The sequence below is a fragment of the Carassius auratus genome, unplaced genomic scaffold (genome assembly GCF_003368295.1).
Source record: "Carassius auratus strain Wakin unplaced genomic scaffold, ASM336829v1 scaf_tig00217198, whole genome shotgun sequence".
NCBI lineage: Eukaryota > Metazoa > Chordata > Actinopteri > Cypriniformes > Cyprinidae > Carassius > Carassius auratus.
Genome location: NW_020528938.1, coordinates 159,790 through 182,718, shown reverse-complemented (window position 1 = coordinate 182,718; position 22,929 = coordinate 159,790). Strand labels below are relative to the sequence as shown.

General features: G+C 36.2%; 1 protein-coding gene and 1 pseudogene across 1 annotated transcript; one reads left to right on the top strand and one right to left on the bottom strand.

The window, feature by feature from the left end:
• Nucleotides 1-9,846: 9,846 nt before the first annotated feature.
• Nucleotides 9,847-18,196, bottom strand: LOC113100217 (uncharacterized). The gene is made up of 8 exons (XM_026265006.1): nucleotides 18,176-18,196; nucleotides 16,642-16,704; nucleotides 16,096-16,128; nucleotides 14,244-14,437; nucleotides 12,943-13,097; nucleotides 11,833-12,266; nucleotides 11,518-11,723; nucleotides 9,847-10,287 (listed from the first exon to the last, which is right to left on the bottom strand). Exons 2-8 carry the CDS (start codon nucleotides 16,655-16,657, stop codon nucleotides 10,099-10,101), a joined length of 1,227 nt encoding a protein of 408 aa, XP_026120791.1. The 5' UTR covers nucleotides 16,658-16,704; nucleotides 18,176-18,196; the 3' UTR covers nucleotides 9,847-10,098.
• Nucleotides 18,197-19,645: 1,449 nt separating this feature from the next.
• LOC113100214 (piggyBac transposable element-derived protein 4-like) lies at nucleotides 19,646-21,476 on the top strand (annotated as a pseudogene).
• The last annotated feature ends 1,453 nt before the right edge of the window (nucleotides 21,477-22,929 follow it).

Genomic DNA, 22,929 nt, shown 5'->3' with positions numbered 1-22,929 from the left:
ACACGCGTGAACTACAAAGCCTATTTTACCTCATGAATTAATAATTAACAGTAATTAGAATTATTATATGCTTCAGAGCAGAGCCTGCATATAGGCTATCAAGTTTTTTTTTTTATTGCATCTGAAAATGACTTCGTTCATCACATTCACTTCACGCGCTCTGGTGCAGATTCCCCTCTCGCGACGCTCAGCTGTGGACGATTTAAAAATGTTTGATATAAAGGTTGCTGTCCCATTTTATACATGAGTTGTTCATGTAAAAAAATCTAATTGTATTGTTAGTTCTAATTATATCGTTAACACAAGTTCATTTAGGCTATTTAACATTCACTGTGACATTTTACAATTATTTTACTTATAAACTCCTTGAGAATTTAAAGTTTAATAGTATTTAAATTCAAGTTTAAAAATAGGTTTTAACTGCTTAAATTATTTCTATATGAATTAGTATTATGTTCTCATGTTTATTCTTGTAGAAAATAAGTGTTTATTCATCAAGAAAATAAGGGAAAAAATAAGGGATGATCCGAATATTTGTTTTGCTTCACCTATTTATGTAGGCTACAATTATTCAAAAATAAAAAAATAATAAAATGTCATTAAAAAATACCATTGGCCTGAGTAATTTTGACCATTATAGAATTGTGACTTTAAAGGTTAGTGGTTTAGGTGGTGAAAATACTGTGAAATTACAAATGGCATTGGATTTTTAGAGCATAACGACTGAAGGTTTATGAAACATTAGCCAATAAAGAATTTTTTTCAACAATGAAACTTAAAGTTGTGAACTAAAATATCATTTCAACCATACAGCATGTGAATAAATAAAATGCATACTTTTCATAACAATTCATTATTCATAAAATGCACAGTGCTGGCTCTCTCCGACAGAGAATTGCAACATTCACAGATTGTTGAATGTTGAATATTAATGCGCCCTGTCATTAATGTGAATTAATAATTTTTGCATATGATTTAATAATTTTGCATAATAATACTTGCATATGAATATTAATTCACATTTTGCATTACAACAAAAATTATTTTTTACATGCAATTATCCAAAATGAAACCAAACAAGATTTGTAATGAAGATAAGATAAATAAAATAAAAGCTACCGTCACACGTGCAGTGCAAATCTTGCACATATTTTACACACCTGCATTTAAATGCAGCTGCATTTTTTTTCCATTAAAATATATGAAAGCAAGTAAGTCTGGGTGATAAACAATAGTCAAGCGGGATGTTAAAGGCTATATAAGTTTGTCTGTTTCTTTTACTGATTATTTTCGGGTTAAAGCATGATTTAAACAGATAAAGCACATTCACACTCAATGGCTTTAGCAATAATGCATTCAAACAAATGTAATCTTACAGTGCTATTACATTATCAGTAGGCTATTTGATTTTGAAATCTTGAGGAAATTAATCGATCTGTTTAGATAAAATAACTGACAAAAATGTACTGTTATTTTCATCACAAACAAAATTTTCACAGCAGAAGGCAGCAATTAAAGATTTAATGCTTACAATGTTATTAGTTTGGCATGTGATAGGGAAAAAAGTTGACACACAATAGCCTAAATCACTTTGAAACCCTCATGTTATTTTTTTATTATTTTTTATATAGGCTACGTTATGAACATAATATTTCAAACATACTGAAGTCAGAGCTGATGCTCTGAGCGCGGAAGGAAGTTGTTGCTGCTCTAGCTACTCTCACAGACTCTGCTGCCGTAAATAATATGATGATATGACCATGCAGTCAATACAGATATTTAATAAAAACATTAAAAACAAGCAGGGCTGTAACATAACCCATTAAAAAACACACGCCAGATCTACACCGGACACAAGTGGAACGATCCAACAAAAGACAACAGAACCCAGTGATGGATACACTGGACACGATCCCCATCAGTGAACGGATGCTCGTTCTGTTTATGATGAAATGTTCTGACACTGTGTTCAGATGATTTGACACTGTAGTGAGATGTCATCAAGTTTAGACACACTTTTCGCTGTGGGACACAGATGACAACTTTCGCGTCTGGTGTAGACACAGACAGTGACTGCTCTATTTACAAATAAGTTCTATAAGAACAAAAAAAAAATCTAAACCAGCGGCATAACGAGATGGAAATATAAACTAGAAAAAATATTAACAGGTCCTCCATCCATGACACTGACTCACTGCTGAGCTGCCAGTTTTAATCTGAACAGCTCTTAAAGCTGAGTGGATGGTTAAATGCATGATGGGCTAGTATTAAATTAATCATCTTGTTGCAGTTATAAATTTGACTGCTAAATGAATGATAAAGAACTATATTAAAACTTGTTTTGTAAAATTTCTTCGTCATTTGAATATTGATTTAAAAATCGGTTTAAATCATAAATCATATTTTTTTTTCTAAAAAAAACAAAAAAACTGTTATTTGTTTTAGGCCATATAATATTACCCTACTTTAAAAGCAAGTAAAGAAGGTTCCCTTCAAAATTACTTTAGTTATCAATTACTAAAGCTTTTTTTTTTACATCGTGTGAATGTTGTTGATTATAATGAGAGAACTTGCGTTTAATTGTGAGGACGTTTTATTAATTCTTTAGAGTTTCAAAGATTTAATCGTGCCGGTTTAATTTTATTCGTTTCTTGTTTTAGGCAAATTAGGCCTAAATAATGGGAACGAAATTATACACTGCTTCACATTTAAACATGCAACGATTTCTTAATCAGTTTACAGAAAAATGTCTTTTTCCCAATAGGTTATGTCAAAATAAAGGGCAGGTAACGAATAACAAAAATGCATGTTGTTTTATTAAAGGAAAAAATATATTTATATATAAAATATAAATTAAAATATAGGCATAATATATTAAAATATTGACATTTTGCATATTAATCCATGTAGCCTACCCCCCTAAAATAGGCTACCACTTTTAATGCTCGGATGCAAAGTAAACCACAATTTATTTCGAATAATATAACACATAATTAATATAATATAAATAATACTGCACACCTTTTAAATGTGTCCAATCTAAAATATGGTTTAATACCATGTAGCTTAGAAAATATAAGCACAGACTCTTTCTCTTTCTCGTTCTAAGAAATGCATATAACTTCATAAATACCAAACTTTCTTCTGTGAGTATTAAATATTAAATATATTAAATATTAAACTATAGTTTTTTTCTTTCATTTTCTGTGACTGAAGCAGTCAAATGTAACACATCAGCGAGGCAAAACTGACGTCTATTTGCGAAAATGTGCTTTGATGCGCTTGTTTGATAACTTGTGGTTAAAGCGCCACTCAGCGGTCAAAGGCTGCAAATGCACTTTACACTGCCGCCATGGCGGTAGGAGTGGCGGTAAAAGCAGCGTTTTGGATGTCTAGTTAGTGTATATATATATATATATATATATATATATATATATATTTATCTTTGCAAATATAAAACTAATTTTTAAAAGTGCAAATGCTCCTTTAGGTTGGATGTCGAATCCTTCGATGAAGAAAGTGTTTTCTTTGCTGGAAGGCACAGTTTGCACTGTACAACGTTGTTTTCAATTTCTTCTTTTTAAACAAAATAGCAGCGGAATTTCCATGAAATTAACGCATTTTTGCAACAGTGATTCAATCTGCGTCTGAGGAGATTGTAGACAGCTGTTATTTGCGCATGCGCTTAATATAGTGTTATTATGCCAAAATACTGATTTATTTAGTTTTAAATGAAACCATTGTAATCCTGAAAGTATTCCCCCTTTTTTCAAAATGTAATTATAATCTGATTACTACGTTTTTTGACGTAACTGTAACGGATTACAGTTACTGTATTTTTGTATCCTGATTACGTAACACCCCAACCCTGTTGCTGGGTAAGTAAAACATACAATCATATCTCATATCTTAAAGACCTACAGTCTGTTTTCAGCTTCCTCTTTCAGACAGAGAAACACTTAATAGACACAGACCCTAAATTATACTTGAATGTGTTGTTGTTCATGTTATCTAAACACCCTGAAACTAAATGATTTTACTCTTAGGCTGCAGCAAAGTCAGATTTTGCAGAAGAATCATCTGTTTCCTGTGGTCTTGTCCTGGTGGTCCTCTGAGACAAGGTCTTTACAGGGGATCTGTATCTGGGGCTCTAGTTGTCCTGGTCTCCGCTGTCTTTCAGGGCAGTAGAGGTCCTTTCTAGGTGCTGATCCACCATTTAGTCTGGATACGTACTGGATCCGGGTGACTGCAGTGACCCTCTGATCTGGACACAGACTGGATCTGGTGGCTACGGTGACCTCAGAATAAGAGAGAAACAAACAAATATTAGCGTAGATGCCATTCTTCTAATGATGTAGCAAGTACATCGGGTGTTATGGGAAGTGTTTCCAGTTCCGGTTTACCTAATTAATGCAGCCTAAAAATCCTTTAACGGATTTGGATATTAAAAACATATTAGTATGTTATGTGTAAGCCAGGTTAAAGAGATGGGTCTTTAATCTAGATTTAAACTGCAAGAGTGTGTCTGCCTCCCAAACAATGTTAGCTACGTTAGAGCCCTGCACGGGCCTCAAATCTAGGCCCGAGCCCGGCCCTGGCCATGAGATGCTCAGGCACTAGCCCGACCCGTGTCCGACAGCTCTTCAGAATTATCAGCCAGAGTCCGACACGAGCCCGTGTTTTTATTTATTTATTTTATTACACAGCGGAAGCCTGTCCTATTTGCAACAATTAAAAAAATGGGTCAGTTTTGTGTTATGTTTCTTTTTATTTCTTTATCAAGTTAATTTAGAAAAATGTTTGGAGCATTTTTTTTAAAATGACGATTAACGTTAAACAGCCGAGCCAACAGCGAGTAGCCTAAAACATATTTAATCAATTATGCCTCTCAAATTAACGCTAATAGGCTACTTTACTTGGCTACAATAAAATCCATACATAAAACACTTAAAGCATATCACACAAACAGTTGTTTATTTACAAACAGTTGTTTATAATGTTTATTTATTAAACCACAGTGAGTAAAATAAAATAAAAAAATTGAAATACTGAGGCAGGCGAAAACGCAAACGAAATGAGAAATAGCCTAAAATCTAAACAAATTAAATTAATTAAAAACAAATTTGCAGGTTATCTTACCTCAGAAATGCACCACAGAACATGTCCATTCTTTTTTTCCATTAGTTTCCAACAGTTAAACGAAGATAAAGTCCAGCCAAATGAAAAGTTAGAACAGTCTCTAACAGAGCATCGTGGAGAAAAAGAATAGCATCCAGAGTGGAAGGTTTTAACCCAGTCCTCCTCTCTTCTATCACTCTTCCCGCTGCGCTGAAGACACGTTCGCTGATGCTGCTGGCGGGACATTAAACACAGAGCGAGCCAGTCTTGACAGTTGCGGTAGCAGGGTCTCTTGCTGTTTACATTTAAATTACTTTAGAGGCCTATAATAGCTACTACTACAATAAGTGGATATAAGTGAAGTATAATCGTAATATAATGATGGAAAAGCGTGCGTGCGCTCGTGAGACTGTCATGTCAATATGTCAGTTTAATTATAACGGGTTGAATAATCAGATTATGAAAGTTATGAGGTTATGAAATGTCTTTCTATGTTATTTTTTCTATCATCGACGTCAACTTCTCATTTTTTTATTTAATGTCTAAAAATATAAATAGAAGGATAACCCAAAAAAGGCCCGAGGCCCGGCACGCATGTGAGCTATAACGTGAAAATTGGCCTGAAGCCCGGCCCTAGGGGCATAAATAAGTCGGGGCCCGTCGGGCTCGGGCTGAAATGCAGGGCTTTAAGCTACGTTATTCCAGAGTTTAGGCGCCAAATAGGAAAAGTATCTGCCGCCCGCAGTTGATTTTGATATTCTAGGTATTATAAAACTGCCTGAGTTTTGAGGATGTAGCGTACGTAGAGGATTATAATGTAAAAGGAGCTCATTCAAATACTGAGGTGTTAAACCATTCAGGGCTTTATAAGTAATCAGCAATATTTTAAAATCTGTACGGTGTTTGATTACGGTGTTTGATAGGGAGCCAGTGCAGTGTTGACAGGACCGGGCTAATATGGTCATACTTCCTGGTTCTAGTAAGAACTCTTGCTGCTGCATTTTGGACTAGCTCTAGTTTGTTTACTAAGCGTGCAGAACAACCACCCAATAAAGCATTACAATAATCTAACCTTGAGGTCATAAATGCATGGTTTAACATTTCTGCATTTGACATTGAGAGCATAGGCCGTAATTTAGATATATTTTTGAGATGGAAAATTGCAGTTTTACAAATGCTAGAAACGTGGCTTTCTAAGGAAAGATTGCGATCAATAGCACACCTAGGTTCCTAACTGATGACGAAGAATTGACAGAGCAACCATCAAGTCTTAGACAGTGTTTTAGGTTATTACAAGCGGAGTTTTTAGGTCCTAGAATTAACACCTCTGTTTTTTCAGAATTTAGCAGTAAGAAATTACTCGTCATCCAGTTTTTTATATCGACTATGCATTCCATTAGTTTTTCAAATTGGTGTGTTTCACCGAGCCGTGAAGAATTATAGAGCTGAGTATCATCAGCATAACAGTGAAAGCTAACACCATGTTTCCTGATGGTATCTCCCAAGGGTAACATATAAAGCGTGAAGAGTAGAGGCCCTAGTACTGAGCCTTGAGGTACTCCATACTGCACTTGTGATCTTCATTCACTGCTACGAACTGATGGCGGTCATATAAGTACGATTTAAACCTTGCTAATGCACTTCCACTGATGCCTACAAATTGTTCAAGTCTATGCAAAATAATGTTTTAGTCAATTGTGTCAAACGCAGCACTAAGATCCAATAAAACTAATAGAGAGATACAACCATGATCAGATGATAAGAGCAGGTCATTTGTAACTCTAAGGAGAGCTTTTCTAGTATCTTGGACAGAAAAGGGAGATTCGAGATTGGTCTATAATTAACTAGTTCTACCAGAAAGACTCGGGAGATAAAATAATGTACGAAGCATACATTTATTGACAGCTCAGCAAGCACAATTGTAAATTTCTTTGGCGGAAGGCCCCGTCCATGGTTTGTAATCCGAGGGTAGCGAATCTGCATTTCCTGCCTGAAGACGAAGGCAGGGGCGCAACCAACCCCCCTGGAAGGTAAGGACAGGACCATCCTGGTGGTGGTGGGGAGGGTGGAGGTTGTTGTCGCGTCGGCATCTGCGAACTCAAACATGTGTAAGTACGATCTTTTCATACAGGAGTATAAAGACGTGATTGGATAATGATGAAGGTAAGTGACGAAGTGATTGAGTCTTCCTGGCAGAACTTAGGCTAAAACTCCCATTTTTACCAGAAAGACTCGGGAGATAAAATGATGTACGAAGCATACATTTATTGACAGCTCAGCAAGCACAATTATAAATTTCTTTGGTTCGTAATCCGAGGGTAGCGAATCTGCATTTCCTGCCTGAAGACGAAGGCAGGGGCGCAGCCGACCCCCAAAATTAGGTGGATTATGAGACCTCCAGACGGGGCCAGCCTTCCCCCCAAAATAAGTAGATGAAAGTATACCCACCAGTTGTGAATCCTAAGGTTCCTGAAAACTATAAAGAGAGAGTTAGCATGATTTTTTTTTTATTTAAATCAGACATATACAGGCCTCGATAGACCATACAGAAATAGCAGCGATAGGCCAGACACAGACAGCCACAATAGGCAGACACAGACAGCCTCGATAGACCGTACATAAATAGCCACGATAGGCCAGACGCAGACAGCCACAATAGGCAGACGCAGACAGGCCCCAATAGACCAACAGAAATAGCCACAATAGGCTAAACGCAGACAGCCACGACAGGCAGACACAGACAGGCCCCAATAGACCGTACATAAATAGCCACGACTATGGTTGATAGACCATACAGATATAGTAACACCACCACCAGTAGTTGCATGAATTTACCTGATTAGTTACTGGAGAGCTTGCTGAGCTTCGAGAATGGTTTTTGAATCAGGTCTGATGTATGATTCAAATGCTGAGGAAGACCATCTGCCCATGATCTTAATAGCTGATGTAGAGATGCCTCGTTCAGCTGCTGAAGTAGCTGCCCCAATTCTGAATGAATGGCCAGTATAGAGAGAGGGGGATAGACTGCAGCTTTTGAGAACAGTGGTTAAGTGAGTTCTAAAACAGGCCTTGGAAAGGAGTGCTCCGTTAGGTAAACTAGAGAGTGGTGCGTTTTTAGAAGTTTGAGGTCTGATTTTAAGAAATTTCACCATGCAGAGAAGGGACAGAATTTATTATTGATTTTTGAATTTGTTAAGGTGACACCAGAACCTTGCACATCGGATTTGATCGCTTGAGGAAGAGTGAGAAGAATTTAGGTCCGAATCGTAGAATGGAAAGGAAATGCCGCGAGCAGGATCAAATTGATGAGTTTTGAAGTGAATTCCCCTGGACGCATAAACCCGTAGAAGGCAGATAAAACGCTGCCTCGAGAAGAATATTGAGGTACTTAATAAGAAGGCCATAGCAGACGGAAGTAATTAATTTTTGCAATATGGGCAGGGTAATAGGCAGACGTTTGTCTTTAATTTTGTTGGAAGATTTAGCTAACCCCTTAAGTAGTAATAGAAGGAATATTCAGAAAAGGCTTTGAAAATTAGGATTATAAAATTTAGCGTAGAATTGGATGCTGGCAAGGAGTCTGCGAATAGAGAAATTTTAAGATTGCGATTTTTTAAAATTAAAGACGAAAGGAGCAAACAGTCGAAATTAGAATAGGAAACACAGAATTTGGAAGGAAAAACATTAGAAAGCGAACCATACGTGTAGGCTTGATTGTAGGCCGCAACAGCATCTGCGAACTCAAACATGTGTAAGTACGATCTTTTATACAGGAGTATAAAGACGTGATTGGATAATGATGAAGGTAATTAGTGACGAAGTGATTGAGTCTTCCTGGCAGAACTTAGGCTAAAGCTCCCATTTCTTTGGGGTAAAGTTGTGTGTTTTTTTTTTTTTTTATGAGAGACTTAATAACAGCCAGTTTGAAGGTTTTGGGGACATATCCTAATGACAATGAGGAATTAATAATAGTCAGAAGAGGATCTATGACTTCTGGAAGCACCTATTTTAGGAGCTTAGATGGTATAGGGTCAAACATACATGTTGTTGGTTTAGATGATTTAACAGGTTTTATACAATTCTTCCTCTCCTATAGTAGAGAATGAGTGGAACTGTTCCTCAGGGGGTCTATAGTGCACTGTCTGATGTGATACTGTAGCTGACGGCTGAATGGTTGCAATTTTATCTCTAATAGTATCGATTTTAGAAGTAAAGTAGTTCATAAAGTCATTACTGCTGTGGTGTTGGGAAAGGTCAACAGTTGTTGAGGCTTTATTTTTCATTAATTTAGCCACTGTATTGAATAAATACCTGGGTTATGTTTGTTTTCTTCTAAAAGAGAAGAAAAGTAACTGGATCTAGCAGTTTTTAATGCTTTTCTGTAGGATAGGTTACTTTCCCGCCAAGCAATACGAAATACCTCTAGTTTTGTTTTCCAGCTGAAGGAGCAACTATATTTAAAATGCTAGAAAAGAGATAGTCCATAGTTTCTGTTACATCATCAAGTTGTTCTGAGGTTTTGGATATGCTAAGGAATTTGGATACATCAGGAAGATAACTTAAAAAGCAGTCTTTTGTGGTAGAAGTGATGGTTCTTCTTTTGATATATGGATGGAAGCAGAACTGTAATGATACCTGATGTATTGTGAACCGAAGCATTAGAAATGGCTTTTTGAAGGATTTGGCTACAATGAATGATGTTTCATTTGTTTTTATTGTGGGACATAGACATTAATCAAGTGACCAGACCACAAGAACTGTATACAGCATGATAAAAATGCAAAGCGATTTTGAAAGAAATGGCCATAAATTGATCTAAATAAAATTCCTAACATCATCTTATTAAAGAAGTTGTATATGTGGAACTGTAATTAAACATGTTCAAGGGCAGTTGTAAAGATTAAAAAGAATAAAAATAAAAAAAAGCCAAGAGAAGCTGTATGCATTGATTTGTGTAAGGCGCCTTCAGGAAGCATCAGTTCAGGGTGTCACTGCTGGCGGATCTGGATTGATTTTCTTCAGCTTCGCTGTGATAGACAAGTATTGCTTTTTCCTCTCCTCCTCAGAGAGTGAAGATGGATTGATCTCCAGGAATTTATATGCATTTTTAGACTGAACACTGAAGACGCCTTGAGCTTTCTGACAACTCGAACCAAATCTCTTCCAGTACTGAAAGATAAAGACATGCCACCATTAATCACATTTACTAAAATATATTATATTAAATACACAGACATAACTGAACCAGTTTCAACTTCAATAATGAGCTGCACTGATAATAATAATAATAATAATAATAATAATAATAATAATAATAATAATAATAAAAAAACCTGTAATGATACATGGGGAAAAATCTAAAAAGCAAAAAAATAAATCCTACATTTTTTCATGATGATTTTAAATAGTTAATTCAATTTAAACTTTTAAAGTCATCCAAAGTCTCCAGATATTGAACCTCAATTTTATTTCAATGGAAAATAACCCCTCCTATTTTTATCTGTTTATTCATTTAGAGCAGGAGCCTGATGTCCTACAGCTGATAGATTGAGAATTAGGCTGGAAATTCACCTGTGGTTTTTCTTACTAAATAACTCAAAAGCAGTAGAAATGTCTATGCTGGTGCCTCCAAAATGTACAGTTAGCCTAGAAATTCCAGAATAAAGCTATATTTTTACTAGGCTACTTGTAAAAAAAGTAGTACTAATGTCTACATGAATATTAAAGTGTGTAACTTGTGATAAAATGTAGACGTAACACAAAACAGGTGCCTAAAAAGCTATTATAGCTATATATTGGGCATTACTGCCACTATATGATTTTATCTGACTTGACTGTGTTTTGTCACCAGATGGTTTTAATCTGACCCAATACAATACCATTTCCTACAGTTTGTCTTGTATTTAATTTACAGAATTATAGATTTTCAGTCTTGAGGTTATATGAATATGCTCATTTGCATATGCAAATAAATGGCAAATAAGATAAATAAACATGTAAATAAAATAAAATCATAAACATGGATAATGTTACAATACTGTTTATCTCCCCTGTCATTTCTGACCTGAACCAGCCGGTTCTTTTAAGGGCTCCATGCTATGCACAACTGTGCATTTACTTATTTATTTTGATATTTTTTCTTCTGTCACACAGAATTTAAAGTCACACGGCTTCCTCATCTGATTGTAGTTAAGATGGTAATAACTTTCAATGATTAGACACTAGCATCTTGCTTGAGATTACAAAACTCTTTGCTTGGGATCCTGGAAAATATAGCATCAGCTGTACACTATTAATCAGAGTATATTATGGATAAATTAAAAAAAGTGAGAACTCAAGAGATTTCATGAAAGGCATAATCAAATCACATCAGGAACATTTGCTCAACATCTAACTTACCTTTGCTGCATCTTCAATGGACTTTATAAACTCATACTTCATGTCCTCCATGTCAACCATTTCCTCCCCAGCAAAGGTTTTATCTCTCAGCGTTTTCAGAATAGCATCCACCTTCTCCCAAAACTTTTTCAGATCAACCAGAATTTGTTGGATTTGAGTAAGACACAGCTGGACTTCCGTCAGGTTGTCAGGATTGGGAATCTCACCTGGAATGATTTATGAGAGATTATTGTGAAGAACATGTCAAGAGCATATCATGCATACAGATGAATTTACTGTATGTTTGTAACAATAAAATCATAGAGAGACTCTTACCCATCCGTATTTTACAGTTGGCCAGCTGCAGCTGAAGATCAAGCTGCTTGGTTTTGATGTTCCTCTCTTCATTTCGTAGAAGGCTCTTCTCAGAGTCGAGTTGTTTCTGTGCTCTGTCCAGAGCGATGGCAGTAGGCTGCTTCATAGCATCTGGATAGCCTATAAAAAAGGCAAGTAACTTCACAGTCCAGTGGCAATGTTCTTCCTGAAATCTTCTGATGAAGCTGTTCAGTTCATCAGTGTTTCTTTTTATTTGATTCTCATTCATCTCCACTTTGTCGACAACTCTTTTCAGATCCAGTTGGAGCTTGTTCAGAGCATCCTCCAGACCCTTCATCTCATCAGATTTTTTCTCTTTTTTTTCTTTGGTCTCTGCTTGTTCTTGATACACGTCACTGGTGCATGTTTTCACACTTGCGTTGTGTTTATCATATCTGAAAAATACAGTGCATTTAAAATAAATAACTGAATACAGCGATGTGGTCCAGATTTCATTTGCACAAGACAAGACACTGAACAAATGTAATTCTATACAAAAGTTCAATAGGAACTTTCACACTGGAGGAATCTTTTCATAGTTCTTAGAACTATTGGTGGAAGTTCCCAGTATATGTCGTGTTTGCACCGCAGGAACTAGGAACGGTTTTATTTCTAGGAACTCTGTTTGGAGGAACTAAATTAGCTCCTACTTCAGGGTAGGGTCTAAAATATTTCTACAGGAGCTGTTGTGCATCTCTGATCAATACAGCAGTCTTCGCTTTCTAAATGAATCAAAAAGAAGAGTGCTCACTAATGTAGAGAAGACCTCCCTATTATTCTTTTTTCATGCTCAAACAGTAACTTTACACTTATAACTTTTATAGTATCTATACCTATATACATTGAACATTTTTTACAAAATATATATTATTTTTATCACCAAAAACATCTTGTGGTCCATGGCCCTGAATAGCAATTTATTTAAATACTTAAAAATAATCACCATCTGTACAAACAAGACAACAACAACAAAAGATAACTTTGGACATCAAATTTACTTGCAATTATAAAATCACCGAGGTGTTTCCCCTTTGAATTAAGTTGGCTATAAGATATTACTAATATTTTCACCTCTTCACAATGTCATCCACTTGTGTTATGATGTCAGCGATCCACTCTTTGGCTTTCATCAGGTACCTCACTGCCAAAACAGGTTTGTTCTTCTCCACAGCTGCTTTCAACATCGGAAACAGGGAGGTGACCAGGTTGGAGCTCATGCCGACACACTACGAGACAACATAAATCAGTAAGTTAATCATGTGATAGACTAGTAAGTCATGACAATCCACAGTGACTACACAACCATATACAGTTAAAAACATCAGTGAATCATAACAGTGTAGTAAATCTGAAGTTATTTGACTCTGTCATGATTAATGGTGGTCATTTCTTATTTTCTAGTTTTTCTCTACCTGTTCTAGCCCATTGTGACAAGTTTGAGTCCAAATATTGTCCAGTGTTCCTGTACTCTTTAGTTCTTCTGCTAGCTGCGTGTTGCTGTGTTGTCTTGTGATACAAAGCAGTCACACATTTAAGATTATTATTATTATCTTCATGCATGGTCAACTTTGTTTTTAGACTGCTTCTAAATTTTGTCCACCCAGTTCCATGGTATTCTAGCTTTGCCTTCTCTGCACTTTCCTTCCTGTGATGGACTGAAGCTCTATCTGTGAATCTTTCTTTGCTGATTTTGAATTTAAATTTTAAATTTTTAAATTTCAAATTAAAATGACAGCAGCATTCGATCAGCTTTTCCCTGTTTTTCTGTGCATTCTTCAGTCCACAGACCTCAGCGGCACAGAGCGAGAAACAGAGGACAAGTTGTGTGTTTATCAATAGAATGTTATAATATCTGCACCTGTGCAGTTCTTTGTCATTAATCCAGTTTGTATCATTAAGTATCATAGATCATAATGATACATGATGATACAAGATGTCACGGGGAGCAATCGGTTCCCCATCTACTGTAAAGTTTTCACTGCGTTCACCCCTCATCACACCACAGCTGGTTCTCCCATCGAAAACTTAACGATAGCCGTAACACATGTGAACTCATACTTTATAAAACGATCACGTTGCCATTTACATTTGAAAATGTAACGTTCAGTATAAAAGATATTACAGTGCATTTGGCATTAACTAGGCCTACTATACAATCATGCACAGAATTGATTAAAGACAGTGACAGAGAACATCTTTTGAAAGTTAATCACAGCACCCACATAATCCAAATGTTAAAGGGGGAAAGACTCTTTTTGAATAAACATTTAAATCAAGACTGATAGCTGACATGTTTATGTCAGGTGTTTATATTTAATTATTTAATTATCTTAAATTTTTAGCTTGTGTGTATGATTAATTATGCCTCATACCCTCAGCAGAAGGGCTTCGGAGGATCCAAACAGCAGCTGTGTTTCAATAGCTTGATCTCTGATCAGACGCTCCAGCTTTGGGAATCCTCCCAGACTCAGGAAAGTCAGGTGATAAAGGAGAGCCGTTCGCTCCGCAGATGGAAGAAGCTCCTGAATGAAATCTGCTCTCATTATAGCGTTGTCATCGACAGTCTCTGAAATATTTGAAACATTTGTGATGGTTAACACCCGTTGGCATTCAATAGCTAATGGTTTGATCCTAACAAGAAAAGTAGGCTACAATGTTAAGTTAAAATGTGTTGCAGCTTGCTTGAGCAGCTTATTATACAAACCTAGAAATGCATGAATAATACATTGTTTATATTTACTGAGTTTAAACTAAAGTCTATGATTATGAAATATTGTTACGAAGTACACTATTTGGTTGACATAAATTCAGATATAAATGTAATTTAAAAAATAAATAAATAAACTAATATAGATTTTCAAATATTGCACCTGTCAAACATAGTATATTTTGCCGTCAATACTGTTGACGTTGTCCTTTATCAGTAGGCTTTATATTTATGCTTAACATGAAGTATAGCCTTCCACAACTGTGAACAAGGGTGATCCAAATCACGTGACTTGACACTTTCAATATTGCATAAAGTAAAATGGTGTATCAACTCTTTACGTTAGACCTTTCATAACATATCTGAGAATCATCTTAATACAAATTTTGTTAAGTCATGAAGTAACAAAAGATGCCGATTAAAGCTGCCTTAAAACTGTGAATTCAAGTATTTATTATTTATTCGTCACATTTACAGCAGATCCGAATCAAGTTCAGCAGCGGCATCTCTTAAAGTAGAAGCCAAAATAAACTAATAACCAGCTGATGTGGTCTGTTAATCAAACATAAAATTAAAAAGCAGAAATCAATAACTTCTGTAGTTTTAAGCTTTATCTTTATTCAACTTTATTAAATTATGATATATTTTTTTTTTTTAGCTGAAGGGCACAGCTGACATATCACATATAATGGGTTTATGTGAAGATTGTTTTAAGTTCGCTTAAATTATAAGTAATTTTTTTAAGTCTTATAATTTGATGGCCCCCAGTATATTAAAGAAGATCAGAGCCTCTACTTTTAAACAAAAAAAATCTGTTTTATTCTAGCTTAAAGCATCCTTTTTATTTTAAATCAACACTTGAATTTTAGGAAGGTTTCCAAAAAAATACATAATATTGAGAAAAAAGGTGAGAAAAACTAAAAATGTTTTACCAAAAACTACATATGGATAATATTCAGTACGATGATCAAAGCATAAATCCAGAAAATCGTTTTCCATCAACACCTCCAAAGCTTTCACAGACACCACTTCCTGGATTAACATTTTACTCCGTAACATTATGTAGTTTTCATTTATATGCTGTCTATTGCTGATGATCACATTATTATTTATCATATGCATCTGTTCACAATAAGAGATCGCTAGTTTCTCCATCCTGTTCACATGTTTTTTTGTTCTGGAGGTCTTGTACTGGTTCAGATGATGTAATTGCGCCCCCGAGTGTTTAACAGTGAAAAGACGGAAAGCCGTAAAAACTTGTCTTTGGCGGGGAAGCGTTTTCTTCTAAAAGATGAGATAAGTCGTCAATGGCGTGGAAAGAGTTAAACATAGTCTCTGTGCCATGTACACATGCTATGTACATATATTTATTAAGAGAAATGTTATGTTTATTGTCCCCCCACTGTTAGATTAAATTCAAGCCCTTGATATTAAGTAATGATAAGGTAAATATTATGATTTATAGTGTTACCGATGACTTTTGTGATTGTATTTGCTTTGTTTCAGTATAAACGTACCTAACTCAGCTGGTATCAGCTCTCCACAGGTTTCTGCAATAAAAAGAGAAAATAAAAAGGTAAAAAATGGAATCAACAGTGCAATGAACAGCTATAGCTAAAAATAGCACATATTCATGTGCTAACATAACTAAAAATAAAAAGAGACTACCATCAGTGTTTCTAAATGAGCAGCATGCACTGCAGCACTGTCTTCTTATATATGCTATTCAGCCCAACGCAACACAACTGTAAGGTCTGTGCCACGGTTTCACACCAAAAGACCACATTTTACGTAAAAAGTTTTGAGAGTTTAAAGATATTCTGTTGATTTTGAGGGTGTGTCCTTCCTGGGGTCTTTCATGGAAATACCACATGTATTTAGGAGATGTAGTGAAGTAAAAGGAAATATATGGTTTATCTAAATTTTATGTAATAAACTTTTTCCAAAGTAGACACAACAGATATGTATTTTTGATTGAGTAAAAACATTTGAGTACTGTCCACCGCTACACAGAACTATCATTTCAGGCTAAATGAATGAGTTTAAATTGGAAGGTGTCTTACCTGTAGTTTTAGCCATGTTTTATTAATGAACGTTCTATGGCGAAGTATCCAACTGTAAGGACTCTAAAATAATGAGAAAAGATGTGATGTAAGAAGAATCAACAGAATATAAGCCTAAACATTTTTGTAACGGAAGGTGTGAATTTACAATCACCTCATTTTGTATTATATTTTCAGTAATCAGATAATGTTTTTTAGTACACTGAAAAAAATGTACATTGGTTATGTTTACTCAGCATACTCAGCATTGTTGAATAAACATGACTTTTACATGTAAAAGATAATGTTACACGTAAAAAAAAAAAAAAAAAATCCACTTATATTTTTAGTTAATCTGACTTTCATTTATCTTTTACACAAAATTGTTATATTATCAGATCTCAACATAATGTTTAAAAAAAGTTACCACACACAACCAAAGCAAACGCTCTACTCTGAAAAGGGGCGATGTAAGGGAACGCGATCGTTGCTCAGGCTAAAGTTTAGACAGGGGGCACAGAAAATCTAGCGGCGCTCCTGCTTCTGAACAATGGTAAAAACAAAACTCAAAAATCAAACTCTTCTAAATCTCAAAGCGTACATTAAACACTATCAACTCTGTCTCTTTATTGGAAGATACATGAAACAACACTTAACACAACACATGCCCTTTTTCCCCTTACACTCCGAAGTGCCCTTTTTTTGTGGGGGGGGGGGCTGTTCTTTCTCTTTTTTTCTCTCTCAATAAATCAATGCTATTAATAACCCTTTACTCTGTCTGTTTTACAAATATTTAGCCAATGCAACATTAAACAGAGCTTGTGACTAAAATCTTGTTGGATCTGTCAAACTGTCAGTTAAACCATATGCCATAACTTCACTCCCTCTTTCTCGACTGAATGAACTGAAGTTCCACAGCAGCAGTGTTGCCAAGCCCACGGGTCGAAGCGACTTCAACAACTTAATATTTAGCCCAGTTAATCGAATTTACCAGTGGAACGTCGACAAAAAACGTGTATATTTAACACCTGGAATGCAATTGGGCTTTGGTTTTTGTGCCCCATTTTAGTAGCAATTGGGCAGGTTTTCTTGTGAAAACCTGGCAACCCTTGCCTGCAAAGCAGTTGAATGTAGTCTTGCAACGGTAAAGATCTCGTTTTTTTTAATAAATACAGCGTTGTTTTTTTTACGCAAGAAACACTATGTGTATAAGGCTCATATTTGAGGTTCCAGACAAGTGGGACCGGAGATAGCGGGCTAGCATTTGCCATCTAGTCATAGCTAATAGCCTACACTTAAATAGTCTGTGAAAATATAGACAGCAGCCTAGCAATTCATCTTTAATAAAATGAGATTTTGGCCAAATGTATTTTACAACAGGTAAAATTTCTTTTGCCTAATGACTTTTTTTTAACCTGAACAAACCCTTCCAGGACGTTGCAGGGAGGGTTTTGTTTGATAGTAGTAATGCACATGCAATGATGGTTACACTTTTAATAATAACAAATAAAGTACATCAGTTTGGACAACAGTGTACTGATAGTGTTCTACTCACCTGTGATGTTTTCAGTGTTCTTTTCCAGCTGTCCTCTAGCAAACTACACCAGCCTTATATACAGTAGTGCTGCTATAGGGCAGGGCCTGCTGGATTTTTAAATTTAAATTTACATAGCACCTGAAGTCCTCCCAAAAATGTTCTAATAATTCTCCTGTTTTTTTTTGTTTTTTTTACTTTCCTCAGTGTGACTTTCATTAAATATAAAAAGTCTTTTCAAATCCAAAAATGGGTTAATGACGGTCTAAATGCACATTCGCACACATTCGCTGGTCAAAAACCCCGAAACTGCATTTGATGATCACCTAGGTAAAATATATTTCTAAGAAATGTCTTTGATTTATGATTGCCAATATACTTAATTTGTTAACATTTAATAATATTATATGGTTGTGTGGTTAATTCATGTTTACACTGTTAATATGTACATATTAGTTAGTTAGCTGGTTTATTTTATCAGGTATGAAGATACATGTTGAATATGATATTGTAATGACATGGCTATAGTTCATTATAATCTCCTATTTTGACTCTAATTGTGTTTAACCCTCAATTGGTTCTTGGGGTCTATATGACCCCAATCAACTTTTCCTTGATTAAAAAAAAGGGTTCCCTTCATCTGAGTGGAATAATATTTTGTGACTTTTCCTACATAATCTATCTACACACACAGACACAAAAAAACGGGCTTGATTCGGTTGTTCTGAAGGTATGTAAAAAATTTTTTTACACTTCTGGTCTTCGGGGTCAATATGACCCCACATTGAAATGAATGGGAAATGTGAAAAAAACTCAATATTTTTTCTTCATTTGTCAAAAAAAATCTATAAATACAGCATAAATCAGAAAATTTTCACACAGAAATGAAGGCCTACTACTAGAGCATAAATGTGATGTAGAAAAGACATGCTCACTCACACACACACAAAAACACACACAAACAAACACACATATGTATGTGTGTACTGCCACAGCATTTTTATAGAACTGGCAAAGGAAATCAGTCACAAATGCAGAACAAAGATATAAAAGGGTCAGACCTAATTCATGCAGACAAACACACAGGCACACACAAGCACACACACACACACACACACACATGCATACATATGCAAACATGCATTCTCTCTCACTCACACACACACACACAGACATATGCACACACTCTCTCTCTCTCACACAGACACACACAGGTGTGACTGTCACAGAGAGAATTTGTATTTCTAATGAAGTCAAATGCAGAACACGTGTGAGTGAGACCTAATGCATGCACATGAACACTCACATGCAGAGAGAGCAAGACAGAGATGAAACAGAGATAAAAGACAACTGACTTTTTCCACTGTAAAAAGTTTACGTCTAGATGTAAGAGCTAGACGTGTGTTTGGAAAACAAAGGAATTGTTCCCATACAAAGGCTATAAAAGAGGGTCTTTGGTGTCCTGCACACAGTTCATTCTGTGCTGGCAGTATGACAAAGCGCTACACTCTCCTCGAGACACTGGACCATTTGCTGGATTCCAGCGAAACTGAAGATGCCTTGGAAGACTCTGAGCCAGAAGACTCTGAGCCTGAAGACTCTGAGCCCCCTGAAGACAACACAGGGTTAGAAGATTACCAGGAATCGGATGATGACTGTGAGGAGGGAGATGCAGATCAAACCTTTACTTCTAAAAATGGGCAAGTAACCTGGTCTACTACCCCACCTTCCCAGGGGCCAGGGAGAGCTTCAGCAGCACGTGTGACAAAGCTGACACCCGGACCAACAAGGTACGCATGTTCTCGTGTAGAGGACATAAAGTCATCTTTTTTATTGTTTTTTCCACCAAGCATCCAAAGAATCTTGGTGGAGATGACAAATTTGGAAGGCAAGCGAGTATATGATGCTGACTGGAGGGATGTCGACTGGACTGATATTGAGGCATTTATTGCTTATTCTTCCCGGAGTTTATCGTTCTAACAATGAGGCCCTGTCCAGTTTGTGGGAGGCTGAAACTGGGCGTGCAATTTTTTTGTGCTGTAATGACTCTGAAAAGGTTAAAAACTTTATCAAGAGTCATCCGATTTGATGACAGGGCAACAAGACCTGCTCACCGAGAAACTGACAAGCTGGCACCAATTCGGGATCTGTGGGATTTATGGGTTGAGCGTCTCCCACTAATGTTCAACCCTGGTTCAGACGTAATGGTGGATGAGTGGATGAGTGCCTGGTGCGATTTCGAGGTAGATGCTTATTCAAGCAATACATGCCTAGTAAGCCGGCGAAATATGGATTGGAAATCTGGGCAGCGTGTGACGCCAGAACGAGTTATGCATGGAACATGTAAGTTTACACCGGCAAACCTCGAGGTGGCCAGCCAGAGAGAAACCAGGGCATACGTGTGGTCCTTGATTTGAACACTGGTCTGCAGGGACACACAGTGATGTGTGACAATTTCTTTACTTCCTATGCCCTTGGCCAGGAGCTCCTGAGAAGGAAATTGACCATGGTTGGCACAGTTCGAAAAAACAAACCAGAACTCCCACCTGCTCTACTGACCACGAGAGACCGAGCTGTGTTTTCTTCTCTTTTTGCGTTCAATGAAACACACACTATTGTTTTGTATTGCCCCAAAAGGCATAAAAATGTGCTGCTCATGAGCACATGTCACAAGGATGGCAAAATCAGTGACAGGGAGGACAACAAGCCAGAGATCATCTTGGACTACAATCGCTGCAAAGTCGGAGTTGACAACCTTGACAAGGTATTTACAAATTGTATTATTTGATGCATTGTTTAGCTAATTTTCAAAGTTGCTGAGTTAGTAATAGATATTTCATTTCCTAGCAGATATACTAATTTGTTCGTGTGTGTGTGTGTGTTTGAAATATTGCAGATGGTTTCAAGCTACAGCTACAAGCGAACGACTAGTCGATGGCCAGTGGTTGTCTTCTCCACAATCCTCGATGTTTCGGCCATAAATGTCTTCGTGGTGTGGAGAGAAGTCAATCCATCATGGGACAGAGGGAAGAGTATGAAAAGGAGGCTCTTTCTAGAGCAGCTGGGAAAAGCTCTGGTGTCCCCTCAGATGGAGCGACGACAACATGTGCCTCGTACACCAGCCTCTGCAGGGATTCTGAAGAGACAACAACAGCATTTGTCCAACGAGCCAGGGCCCTCCACTGATCCACCCCCAAAAAGAAAACAGTGTCAGGTTTGTCCACGGGCAAAGGACACCAAAACTGACAAGCACTGCACAAACTGCAAAAGAGCCATTTGTGCTGCTCATACGGTGTTCCTGTGCCAGATGTGCGTGGACTGATTATTGTTTTACATTTTGTTTTACATATTTTTTTTTTTTGTAGCTTGTTATTTGCTTTTATGTTCAGTGTTCAGAATGTTATTGTTTACATATTATTTATTTAATTTATTTTGCATTCTAAAGTTAATCATTTATTTTTACACTTTGTTCATTAAAATAATGCATACAACAATATGCAACTAAAATCTGACTCCAAGTCTTGTCCTTTAGGTGTATTTTAGGTGGCATTTTTCTGTCATATTTCTGTGTCATTTTGTAAAAAACAGACATGTAAAAATGCATCAAAACTACAAAAATTCTACTATTCTAAAAATAATTATTTTAAATGTCCTTCCTAATATAAATTCACAAAATTTATTTCAAAAGTTGTAATACAAGCAGTTGGCAACATGCAGTAAAATGAATGGCTCTCTATTGCCTTTGCTGGTCAAAACTATTTCTTTCTTAAACTGCAAAGAATTTAGGTTTATCTCTAACCAGTAGAGTGCGTACTTCTACACATAACACCCAAATCAATATCCAGAAACAATTTAAATTAAATTTAGATCATAATTTAAGTGATTTTTTCATAAAAAATTAATATTTCACAAGCAAGCTTATGTTGTAGTTGAGGAATTGTGTGGTAAATAGGTACAAAAGTACTTCATATCTCCCAAAACACAACATAAATGAATAGATGAGAAGTAAACAAAAAAAAAACATATATTATTTGTATAATTAAAAATGTATATTTTTTGTATAATTTCTCGATCAATTGTTGGGGTCATATAGACCCCAAAGACCAGATGTGTAAACAGGAAACGAAGACCTTATTAGGGTTAATTATTTAAATTATATTTCAAAATATGCAAAAAAACTTGACAAAAAAACATATTTTACTGAACTTTATGTATAGAGGGACATCCTAGTGGATCACAGTGAAGTCATAAACATCTTCAAGCACATGGCTCACAGAAGATTTCTGTTGTAATAAGGTATAAAGAAGCCCTGAAACCCTGTATATTCATATTATCTATATTATTATTAATAGGTAATAAATCTAAAGCTTTTGAGACATTGTGTCGTTTAATTTGGGGGTGGGAGTGGGTGTGGAGGGTTGCCCTTTCTTCAGTTTAAGCACATTCCCCTCAAAAGGTCTGTGCATGGCCCTGGCACAGACTAGAACATGTTTAAAGAGCAGGCCACCAACAACAACCACACAAAACTGCAGGAGTACACTGAAACTGTGAGTTCTTATTTCAAAAAAGTGCATTGATGATGTGATAGTCACCAAGACCATCATCACACGTGCAAGCCAGAAGCCAGCATTCAACACAATAATCCCACAACAACTCATCAGCAAATTAAACCTGCTGGGCCTTAATAACTCCCTCTGTAATTGGATCCTGGACTTTCTACTGAGAAGATCTCAGTTAGTCCATGTCAGTCACAACACCTCGAGCATTACCAGCAC